Source organism: Adiantum capillus-veneris, chromosome 25 (genome assembly GCF_014529385.1).
Source record: "Adiantum capillus-veneris isolate H3 chromosome 25, ASM1452938v2, whole genome shotgun sequence".
In the NCBI taxonomy this organism is placed as follows: domain Eukaryota; kingdom Viridiplantae; phylum Streptophyta; class Polypodiopsida; order Polypodiales; family Pteridaceae; genus Adiantum; species Adiantum capillus-veneris.
Genome location: NC_140955.1, coordinates 13,573,556 through 13,585,504, shown reverse-complemented (window position 1 = coordinate 13,585,504; position 11,949 = coordinate 13,573,556). Strand labels below are relative to the sequence as shown.

General features: G+C 40.0%; 1 protein-coding gene across 1 annotated transcript; it reads right to left on the bottom strand.

Annotated features, from left to right (window-relative positions):
* Positions 1-1,275: 1,275 nt before the first annotated feature.
* LOC147424436 (putative sucrose-phosphate synthase 2) lies at positions 1,276-7,191 on the bottom strand. Its single transcript, XM_086499675.1, has 13 exons — positions 6,574-7,191; positions 6,041-6,130; positions 5,642-5,850; positions 5,489-5,552; positions 4,495-5,196; positions 4,287-4,415; positions 3,957-4,088; positions 3,664-3,840; positions 3,510-3,563; positions 3,296-3,358; positions 2,208-3,197; positions 1,934-2,061; positions 1,276-1,671 (listed from the first exon to the last, which is right to left on the bottom strand). Exons 1-13 carry the CDS (start codon positions 6,790-6,792, stop codon positions 1,401-1,403), a joined length of 3,228 nt encoding a protein of 1,075 aa, XP_086355801.1. The 5' UTR covers positions 6,793-7,191; the 3' UTR covers positions 1,276-1,400.
* Positions 7,192-11,949: the final 4,758 nt, after the last annotated feature.

Genomic DNA, 11,949 nt, shown 5'->3' with positions numbered 1-11,949 from the left:
ATTAGTATATCCACACTACCTTGATAAACATCAGCAACATTTGAAGCTCCTTCCAGGTGCTCCTCTTATCCTGTGCTTGCCTAAAAGATTCTTCTCAACCCAGGAAAATAAAAGCGGTTGAACTTTGACGCATTTGCCCGTATTTACAACCAAAACTTCTAAATTGAGTAATGGGTCAGTGGCACCAAGGCTAGAAAAATACATATTTCCTAACCCTTAAAAAATAAGGGGAAACTTGAAATTCTCCCGGTTTTCAAGACAAAATTTGAAGCTTTTGCCGGTAATTACACTAAAACTTGTGTAAATTTGCCGGTTTTATTAAAGGCAAGCTCAAAATCTAACCGGGATTTTATAATTTCAGCCAGTTAAAATACACTAGATCCCGGTTTTTTTCGACACTGCCAGGGTCACCCACACACTCTCATCCTCTAGTGTAGGCCATTGTGACTTTTCACCTTGTTTTTCTTTTTTTGTTTTCCCTCCCTTACAAATTCTGCAGTTAGTTAGTTATCCTCTTCTTTTTTGTCATAACTCAAAGCTTTGCCAGTAGACTTAAAATGCACAAATCGTCTCTACAAATTGTGGGCTCTCTTGAGATTGTATGCGAGAATTTAGTCGGCAAATGTTTTATCTCTTCATCTTCCACATCAAGATTGTAAGCTGAGGGAAAAGCTTTGGTGAAAATTTTGAGGCTGATAAGTTCTCTCTCTTAGAGAGCTTGGCATGGTGACAAAGAAAAGCTCGACAATCTGTCATTTTGAACAGATCTTATGTAGTGCAAGAAGGTCCTCTAGGGGCGAACATCATAGGAACGATCCCAAGTGACCGATTCGGTCTATCCAGCAGGACTTTAACTCAGGACCTTGCACCAGAGAGATGACGTGTAGGTTTCGCGTTTGATATTGTCACACCATATGAGCATATAGCCTCTTCTGTGGTTCATTGTTTTCACAGTCGTTCCTTTCAGAAAGCTAACTTGGGGGCACATCTTTCATACAACATAAGTTTTGTAGACAACCTTATCAGCCATATTACAAGCAAAAGGAATCTAAAATCCAGGATAATAGAGCCGACGTACAGCCCATTGTTTGCAAACCGAAAGGCTGTCAATGCCATTCAGAGATCAAAGAGAAACTATGATCTTAAACACTCTAATTATTGTGCTTTTTCATTTACACTTGACACTAAGAACCTCTTTTGTTATACCCATGATTTGAGAGGGGGGGCTCTTATGGTAGGATGTGAGAAACTCTTTTATTATGTAACACATGCACATACTCATGATGAGGCGTGTCAAGCACCAAGCTTTCAAAAGTATGCACACATTAATGAAGATACAAGGGTAGGCAAAAGCTGAGAGATAAATTTGTAGCTACAATTAAGACCTCAAAAAAATGCTGTCATCCCAACTTCCTGATCGCATTTCGAATTTCTTCAAAATCAGTCCCATGATCTGTCCTCACTATGTGAGGGCTTTCAAAAGGGATCACATCCTCCCTGTGGTAGCTATACCCACCCCTCAAAAGCTTATCACATCCATTCTCTACACATCCTCTTAAAATAATTGTCTTGTGGATGCCCGACAGCTGCTCCTCATAGTCGGTATCACCGGTCTCCCCAACGAAAACAAACATGTTGCTTAGATCAGCTCCCCACCGAACAAACAAGTATCTGAAATCAAACCCATAGCACTATTAAGCTCTTGAGGAGGAGTAAAGGAGGAATGTTAATAATTCTTTATAAGCTTTTATCATGTTTGGATTTTCTAGAGGAGCAAATCAAGAACAACTTGAATTTGAATACTATAAAACTTCTTGCCTATAAAGTCTCAACAAGCACCTAATTATGATTTGCACTCGGCTCTACCTTGTTTCCCAGAGCGGTAAACATACATCCCATATAGAACCGGCATTAATGCAGGACATAGAATTACCTGAGTGCCTGAGCCCTTGAGGCAAGGAGTGGCAAGACATGGAGCTTTGTTTCATTGCGGCAATATATTATATGACACCGCAAACCTCGCATTCGCAGCTTCTTACGAAGCTCGTTCACTTTAGGAACCTGTCCACACGCAAAAGCATGCATATATTAAAGAAGAGGATATTTGAAAGCAATCAATCGGAACCTGTCCACACACGAAAGCATGCATAAATTAAACAAGAAGATATTTGAAAGCAATCAAGCACATCAAAGCAGTGATTCCTTACTTCGGATGGCTCTTTGACTTGATAACAGAGGCAGTGCGAGTTTGAGTACTCAACGTCTTCAATAACAGCAGACTCTCCTTTGACTTCATTACTTTCGTCGCTGTTCCAAAGTCTGGCCATTGTCTTCCTCAAGCCCTCCCCACCCCATCGATACTCTATATGAGTCGCGTAGTCCGGGTCTGCAAAGAATTGAGCATCCACCCCACCATTGCAAGATTCATGTGCATTAGTACTAGATGGATAATAAAGTTCACTCCCACTGCTGCAAATTAGAGCATCGAATTCCTTCTGCAAATCACCGGCACACAACAATTCCCCTGTCTCCCTCAGGGAAAGAGCTGTAGACAAGACAAAACCAGGAGACCGAGGAAAAATTGTGGTCTTGGTGGCCTTAATAATCTCTTTAATGCTACTCACGAGCGCATGGTCGGGCATTCCATGCTCGTTGTAGAGATCCAAAGCTATTACCACAAACACTCTCTTCCTCCGAATGCTTGGCACCTTATTTGATGAACTGTCGATGCTTGAAATGACTCTCCCTAGACTGGATGACCTGAATGGTTCATTCTCATCCGGTAAAAAATCCTCTCTCACCTTTTCTAGCTCATGCTTGAAGTTGGATACTATTTGCGCAGTATCAACATTCTCCGCTGCCTTCTGTAGTATCTCTGATATTCCATTTGTCATTGTAAGTTTGTCATCGATTGAAAGCTTTAAAGACAGGTCATTCAAATCTCGAAGAGAATCACTTGCCGCCTCTTCGGTTAGATCTCCATTGCTCTCATCCTTCCACTGGGGATGCCTCATTCTGCAGAGCGCAATGCGGGCAAGGTATGTACGGCAATGCTGAGGCCAAGAGAAAAGGTGGATATTCTTTAACCCATTCCGCCGACATTCCACCCACTGACCTCGGTCCGTAACGAGCCTCAACAATGCATCCGCAATGCTTTTTTCATCATGAGGGTCGACAAGCAAACCATTGTTCAAAGCCTGTGTAAACGATGTTCCAATAAAAGTGTTAAAAGTTTTTACCGCATGTTGGAGTTTTTCCGTAGCACATCAGTATGCTACAGGCATGTACTACATACCCTGTGAATATCCAGAGGACCTCCGTTCCTCGTTGCAACCATGGGTAAACCATGAGCAGCTGCCTGCAAAGGAATTCACAGTATTGAGAGCTTATCACAGTTGTCTAAACACCACTCACACTACACGCAGGCTTCTCATACACAATTTCTCACATACATACACACATATGCCATTGATCCATCACTCAGATATGCTAACCATACATACTCTCACCTCAATGAGAGTCAAGCCAAATGGCTCCACCAGAGCAGGATTTATAAACACTCCCTGTTTAGAACAAGTAACAGCAATTGGTTATTCTGGAGCAAGAGCAAGTGGCAGGCTGTTGAATGATGGCAACATAGCTCTTCATGACAATCTAGCAAACCTTTGTTCTTGCAGCAAGTCGATAAACGTCAGGAATATCCGATTGTTTATGATGCTTTGGGTATGCTACTTGGCCATACAAATCGTACTTGTCAATGAGCTTCAATACTGTCGTTAGGACAGTTGCATTTGCACCTGACATTTCGTCAATGTCATCGCGGTTTCCCATAATCAATGTCTAAAGAGAGAACAGACCCTCATTAAAAGGTGGGCATGTATGCACCCACTTGCATTTCCAAGCTATATAAGCTTGCAGACAATCAACTGTGTGACGCATAAGAGATATCTACTCACCAAATTGGCTAAGTCTCTCAGAGGCTTGCACTCTCCAAAGGCCTTCAATAACTTGGTAATGTTTTTCTTTGGATCCGGGCGAGAAAGTGCAAGAATAATTGGTTTGTGGGGGTTGTTGAAAAAACGCTTGATCTGCGACCACCAAATTAGTGAATGAGAAGGGCATCGATGCATGCATATCACAAACATACATTTGTCAAGCTGTATCAACAGAAAATTTTATCACCATCTATAAGCACTAAACCCATGCTTGCTTCACAAGTGAGCAGGGTATACATAAGACATGACTAGGTGTAGTTTACTATGTGCGGCTCACATAGAGACTCCTACCTCTGACCAGATTGGAGGCTCTGATATGGGCAACCCAGGATCTGACAAAGTTGCTTCAAGGTCACTATCCACAGGATCTCCAGCATCAGGAGCAATCACGTTGCTGAAATCCATTCCTGGTGGGATCACCTGTAGTTCAAAAAGTGAGTGTAAGTATATTTGAAACATAAGATTTACACATAGCACTTGACAACTTCGATCTACTTACCACCATGCGAGGCATGAAACGTCCATGGCAGCTGACTCCTCTTTTCGCCCTCAGTCTTAAAATCCTTTCTAGTTTAACATCAAACCCATCATATAGACCCCATTGTTCTTCAATCTCTTGTTGGGTGCTTGTTATGACGAGCTCCGCAGTATCAAGAGCAAGCTCTTCAGCTTCAATGCGCCGCATGATTTTGTAGGTCGAGTTGATGTCTTCTTTTGTTTGGCAGCCCTGCTGAAGCAGCTGTTCCATTTTGTTGCGACCGAGAGAGTGACCCGTCAAGACCATAGGAACATTCAATGCACCTGACAATAATGCTGCCATGTCGCCTGCGTCAGCATAATGACCGTGGATGACATGGGGCCAAACGTATCTCTCACCATCGTTTATTTGATCACCAAGAACCTTAGCCATGTTTAGTATGTGGGTCAAGCATCCATCTACAAATTCTTGGATGTGGGGCCATAGAAGCTCTTTGTGGAGGTATGTTTCGCGTGGTCCACAAGGTATGCGCACAATGTAGGCCCCACTACTTTCACCATCATTGCCAACATCAGCATCAAAGGACTTGTTTGTGAGCATTTCAGTGGGTTCGCCATAGCTCCAATCAACATCTGGAGATGCTATCTGACGTGTCAAAAGGTCTACTCGAAAAACTTCTGGCATGGTTGCTAAAGCTCTTGCAAGCTCCACAACATACTTTACCTGGCAAAAATGCGAAGAAAGTTAACTAGCAAAGAAAAAACCATCAACTTGGAAAGGTTTTAGCTAAGCAAATCAGTTCCCCCTTGTTTCCTCAGTCATGTAGAGCACCAGGCAGTAGACATACTGAACAATCTCCAAAATGGAGAGGCCATAATAAAGTGATGGGTTTATGAAGTCCACAGCCTTATACTCAAGACAAAAGGAAGCATCAACATGATCCTAACCTCATGTTGGGCAGCACTTTCACAATTGACAAAAGTACGTACTTCCACATGTTTGCAAACATGTCTACCTGGCCGCCTGTGTCCGAATCTCTGCCGAGTTCCATATCCTCACCACGTACAAGTCCATGTACACTAAGCAGTTCCAGAAGGGTATCAGAGACCGAATGGCAACAAAAACCGTTGGCAAGACATAATAGAGCCTTTTTTTTTTTTGCATTCACCTTATCAAAACCACATACAATGACTTCTTTTTCTGCACCGGCTCACTCGAGACATCCAAGTCTGAATAGTTTCTAGTGAAAGTCGGCCCAGTATGTGTGGTATCAGGGTCCACCTTCTCTTCATCAGACAACTCCTCTGTGAGTTCTTCGGTAGCATCCTTGTGGCCTTGTTCTTTTTCAATGCGCCGGTTCAGCATTCTACTTGCAAACTACATGGTCAAAAGCATAAGCACTGGTTCACAATCAACATACAGTCACATGAGCCAGGCACATTACAGGGAATCATATGCATGCATTGCCTATGTCATTATTTGTAATACGCAAGATATCAGGAATGGCCGGCCCATGCCAACATTTAAGTCTCGACAGAACATGAATGAAAGATGAGACGATACTTACTTGCTTCTTTCTTCGTGTCAAGTGCCATATTCTCCAGCACAAGTTTTCCATTCGTGTATTTCTTTCTTGAGAATTCCTCATTGCAGTTACCTGTGTTGAAAAGGGTCTAGGTGAGCCTTTGCATGAACCTCAAACCATCTCAGTTAACCGCAACCGGCAAAAGGTTGCAACGTAAAGTAGTGAGGAGCTGTCTATACTACTCAAACAAGGGCAGGGCCTAATCAACTAAAGATAGGAATTGATGTTCTTGATTGTCTACAAATAAACAACTCAGTTTGCTTTCATATTCAACTATCCAGACAAAACTTCTTCTTCATGCCTAATGAGGAAAACTTATGGAAGAAGTAGCAAAAGTTTCATTTACATGAGACCCATCTCATTTCTGTTGATGATCAATTCAGCCATATAATGCATGCTATATTATCATATAATCCATGCACATGCCCAGAGCATTCACCTTAATGTTGTATAGTAAGCATCAATGAGCACACAAATTCTGACCAAAACACCATAGGGAAGGGAGGAAACTGAACCTTCATCCAGGTTTTGTGAAGATCAGTTTCATCATAGCTAGTGACCACCTCTTCCACAAAGTACTTTGTTGGATTGAAATAAGAGACATCGAGCATATCGACATGCGAGGCATCCGGTGGCTCCACTTGCGGAGGGTGGAACTCTGCATCGGAAAGTGCAGGTGCTCTTGCATCAAGAATGGCTTCAAGGTACCCATTAATCCACTCATTTGCAGCCATCTTGCAGGACTAAATGTACATAAAAAAAGTGCTCAATCAGCATAGGCGCAATAGTAAAGAGAGTGCATGCAACAGAGCTGCAGATTAAGTAAAGGAGAAATGTCTCTGATGCTGCCAAAAAGAAAAGAAAAGGGGTGTTGGGGTTTGTTTGATATAGAAGAATCAATCTAATGATGTAAGAATTAAGTGCTAGTAGTAGTGAGGCACTAGTAGTAGTTCTCTCTCTCTCTCTCTCTCTCTCTCTCTCTCTCTGTCTGTGAATAATGCAACGGAGCGCGATTCTGCTAAAGAAGCATCAACCCATGTCCTATTACCGTATGCTCTAAGAGCCTAACAAGAGGCTGCGTATTAGCTTATGAGTCCTAACATTAAGGCGCTCTCTCTCTCTCTCTCTCTCTCTCTCTCCCCCCCCCCCCTGTTTTCTCTTTTCTCTTGTGCTACCGTCAATGATTCGCAATTGGAACGACTGACACAAGCCAAAGGTTCTTTTGCATTCTTGGTTGGCAAAACACTTGCAAGTTATACGTCAGGCTACAAAAATAATAAGAGGCTAGAGCAATTCTACTGTGAAGTCTCCATACCCGTAGGCCTTTTATTCCTAGCCTCCAGGAGAGACAAAACGAGTGTGTGTGAGAACCATGTGTGCTTTGGTGTTGCTCTAAGGCTAGCATAAGCTAACTTGTCATTGCACTATAACCACTTCTATCCTGCTTTTGCATCTCCTTGCCCTCACTTCACCCAAAATGACCTAGCGGTGAATACCTCCATCACTATCTGGTGAAGACATCTATGTTGGTGAGTTGAGAGTGAACTAGAGTTTGTTCACCTTTAGTTCACCTGGGCTAGTTCACTCCCAGTTAACCTACATGATCAAACAATTAAAATTGACCCCAATCCGCAAGACCTTAATTTCAGCTATAGACCCCTCATATCATTTTGGAGGGAGAGAGCGCAAAGTTTTTGATGCGTGACAACTAGGATCAACTCTACTAGAGCCATATATGACTACATCAATGTGGGCCAGTCTTTTGCTAGAGGGCTTCGTTCATGAAATGCGCTTATTCCTACATTTTGCGATGCTTTAAAAAAAAACAAGCAAGAAGGGATAATGTTTGGAATGAACAAAGAATCTCAACGTGATCATAACCTTGTGTTTAAAGTGGATGCGCCTCTTCTTGCAAGTCACCAATGCAAAACCTAGTAGTTTATTGCAACCACCCCAATGATGGTATGAACACTGGCCATCTTAGGTTTGGGATTGAAAGTCTCCTCATAATCAATGCCATAAGTTTGTGCATAGCTCTATACTACCAATCTAGCCATGTGCCTACTCACTATGCGATTTGCATTGTGTTTCACCTTGTAAACCCATTTACATCCGATTTCGTCCTTTCTTTTTGACAATGGCACTAAATCTCATGTCTCATTAGCATCAAGGGTAGCCATCTCTCATCCATAGCTCAATTCCACTTTGGATCTCCAACAACATCCTCAAAACAAGTAGACTCTACTTCCAATCTTCACCATAAATGCACAACGGCAAGCCACATAACTCTGTCATAAGTCACTCTTCGCATAGGATTCCTTACTCTTTTAATATTCATAATCTAGGATCATTTCCAAGTGCCCTATTTTTAGGGTGCATCCTTCTTCTACTCGAAGTCTTCAGAAAGGGTACACCAAACTCCTCATTAAGAATTTACTATGAACAACTTAAATCACTATCATCATGATCTGCACTCAAATTTGGCATCCTTGGGGGCATCATCAACCTTTTCTTTCCCTTACCTTGATATATTTGATAAATTTGCAAAACTTACTCTTTCACATAACTTGCCACTCCTTGACATTACTTGAACTAAGTGATCCCTAAGTTGCATTATTCGTTATTCGGGAGACGGATAATACGCGAATAATGGGCGTATTATTCGTTTATTTAAATTATACGGCCGTATTATATGGTGCCACATCAGCATACACATCCAAACGTATAACTTTTTAGTTTTTCGATCGAAAAACTTTTCGAACGAAATTATTTTCGATCTAAAATAATAACGATCGAAAAAAATATCGGCCGAAAAAAAATCGATCGAATATATTAGTATATAAAGCAACACGCGACAACCAATTTTCACACCATCATTCACAAAGTTAGTGTTTTCCATGTGAGTATTCTCACCAAACAATAAAAGAATAATATGTAAAAATTTAAAACAATTTGAATTAGATAAAAACTAAAATTATTTTAAGTTTTGTGTTTCAAATTTATAAATTTGTTTTGAATAAATTAGTAAATAGTTGAAAGTTTGTATTTTGTGAAGAGTGTAATCTCTCACCTGATACAAAATGTAATTATAAGAATCACTTGTCAATGTCTTCAATTAATTGACACTTGAAAGTGACTAATTAAAAAAATTAGGATATTATCGTTGTGTGTAGAGTGTACTCTCACATGAGAAAATTAGTTTAAAAATATAATTACATAAAAATTAATTTTATGTAATTTAAAGTTCGATTTTGATGTGTAGAGATTTTCTCTCACTTCAAAATGAATATAATGAAACAAAATTATTTTTTTACATCTTGTGTAGAGCTATTCACACTGCTATGCTTTCACTAGAGTAAAAATTTAGGAAAAACATGTCCAAAAATATTGATATTCTCTTATCTTTATTTGGACTGTAAAATCTATCGTACTATGTGAGAGCATACACATGCTCGCATTGTAGATAGATAATCGCTTAAAAATATATGGTAAAGTGTAAGAACTTTTTGTTTGCACTTTACATAGATACGATAATTATCAAGTATTTTAAGTGATTATCGTTTTGACATTTAAAAATGTCACTTATAGCTCTTGTAGCTATAACAATTTCATATGATAATCATTTTAATACTTGATTTAATTGTAATTATTGATTATCGTAATGTGTTAAAGCTACAAGCTTGTACTTTAAATAAATTGATGTAATTTATATGTAATCCAATGGTATTGTTTTTTATTATTTTATTTTTGTTCAATCATTGTTTTTAATTATTTTAATTTCGTTCAATCATTGTTAGTTAAATTAATTTAATGTTTAAATTGATTTTGATTATGATCATTAAATTTGTTTTCACTAGCAGATTACTTTTGTGCATCATGGTGAAAGGACAAGAGTGGAGTTATGTGGATGAGTTAGTTGCTGGGAGAAATACATCTCGACTTAAATGTAAATCTTGTGGCCACCAGTTCAGTGGTAATGCAACCAGAATTAAAGAGCATTTATTTAAAGTCCCTGGCAATGTTGAAAAGTGCGGGGCACCACCAAGAGATATTCATGAAAAATTTCCCATGTATTCTCGCAAAGTAAAGCATCTGTATGCAATGAGGCAACAGAACAGGTGTTCACCACTCAAGTAAACGATCAGAGTTCTCAATTGAACCCTCTTCATGGACATGCTTCTACATCAGGAGGAGTTCCTAGCACAAGCAAATCCTGCAAAGAGTCATCCAATGGACAGACGTTGCCTGAAGCATTAGATAAACAATGGTTGCTTGAGTTGCATTTAAAATGGACAAAAGCATTTGTTGCGTGTGGCATATCGTTCAATGCTATGCGCAATCCAATATTTCAAAATGCTTTGATGAGTACAACCAAAAAAGGATTTGTGCTTCCTGACTATAACAAGATGCGAACTGAATATCTTGATAAAGTCAAAGATAGTACTTAAGCCATTTTCAAACGCACAGTGCTAGAGTTTATTCCAGCATATGGATGCACCATAGCATTGGATGGATGGACTAACTATCAGAAAAAACCTTTAATCAATGTAATGCTTATTAACCCTAGAGGGGCTATGTTCGTGGAAGCAATTGACAACTCATTGAAAGAGAAGACTATCACCTACCTAGCAGGGATGTATGAACATGCAATTGCAAAGGTAGGTGGACCAAAGAATGTGACTGCTATTGTCACAAATAATGCGGCCAACTACAAAGGAGCAGGAAGAGCTATTCAAGTCAAGTATCCGGAGATTTCTTGGGTACCATGTGCAGCTCACACTCTAAATTTTCTTTTAAAAGATTTTGGTAAAATGGCATGTGTGAAGCAAACTTTATTGGATGCAAATCATGTGGTGAAATTCATTAGAGAGCATCAATTTTCGTATGCTCTTTTTTGAACCAAGTCACCAAATAAAGCTTTGCAAATATTTTGCACGACAAGGTTTGCTACGGCATACTATGTTCTTGTTTCTTTGCAAGAGTTGAAGCCTGCATTGATGGAAACCTTAGCAGACAGAAGATGGGATGGATGGCTCAGCAAGTATCCAAGTTATCAGGAAGCAGCTGGTCGATGTGCGCAAATAGTAAACTCGTCAGTCTTTTGGCGTAATGTAGAAAGAATAGTAACTGTGTCAAAGCCATTTGTAGATCTTTTGAGAGAAGTTGACACAGATTCTTTTATTTTTGGTCGGGTCTACTGGTATATATCAGAGGCTATATGCAAGCTAAGAGAAAATGTCAGTTTTGGAACAAAGGATAAAGCTACCATGATTACAATTGTTAACAAGCGTTGGGTGCAGTTGCATACGCCATTGCATGGTGCGGCTTTTGTATTGGATCCTAAGTTTCAAATGCATCAGCAATCTACCAACAAAGAAGTTATGTCCGACTTCAAAACAGTGTGCTCCCAACTCTTAGGGCACGAAGATGGAAAAGTAGCTTTTCATCAGCGAGTAGATTATGCCAACAGAACTGGTATGTTTCAGGATCCGTGGCATATAGATGCCATTGGCAAAACAAGTGCACCTTTATGGTGGAAGGAGTACGGTGGAGAGAAAGTGGAGTTGCTACACATTGCAGTTAGAGTTTTATCAGTAGCTGCATCAAGTGGAAGTTGTGAGCGAAACTGGTCAGCATTCGACTTTGTGCACACTAAAAAGCGAAACAGACTTCATACTAATCGTGCTGCTGATTTGGTGTATGTTTTTTGCAATATGAGACTTATTCATAAGCCTCAAAACATTGCAACTAGAGCCGCTCAAAAGAAATATAGAGTCTTCCAAGCACATGAAGCTATTTCTGCAGAAGTTGATGATGATGATGATATGGAATGGGAGATAGTTTTCGAATGCTCAGATATGGACGAAGTAGATGATATGGTTGCAGTTTTT

Excerpts from the sequence above, each read along its gene's own strand:
- LOC147424436 (XM_086499675.1), bottom strand. The coding sequence starts at position 6,792 with ATGGCTGCAAATGAGTGGATTAATGGGTACCTTGAAGCCATTCTTGAT. Across the intron at positions 6,131-6,573 it reads TTCACAAAACCTGGATGAAG|GTAACTGCAATGAGGAATTC; the intron begins GTTCAGTTTCCT and ends TTTTCAACACAG. Across the intron at positions 5,197-5,488 it reads ATTCGGACACAGGCGGCCAG|GTAAAGTATGTTGTGGAGCT; the intron begins GTAGACATGTTT and ends CATTTTTGCCAG.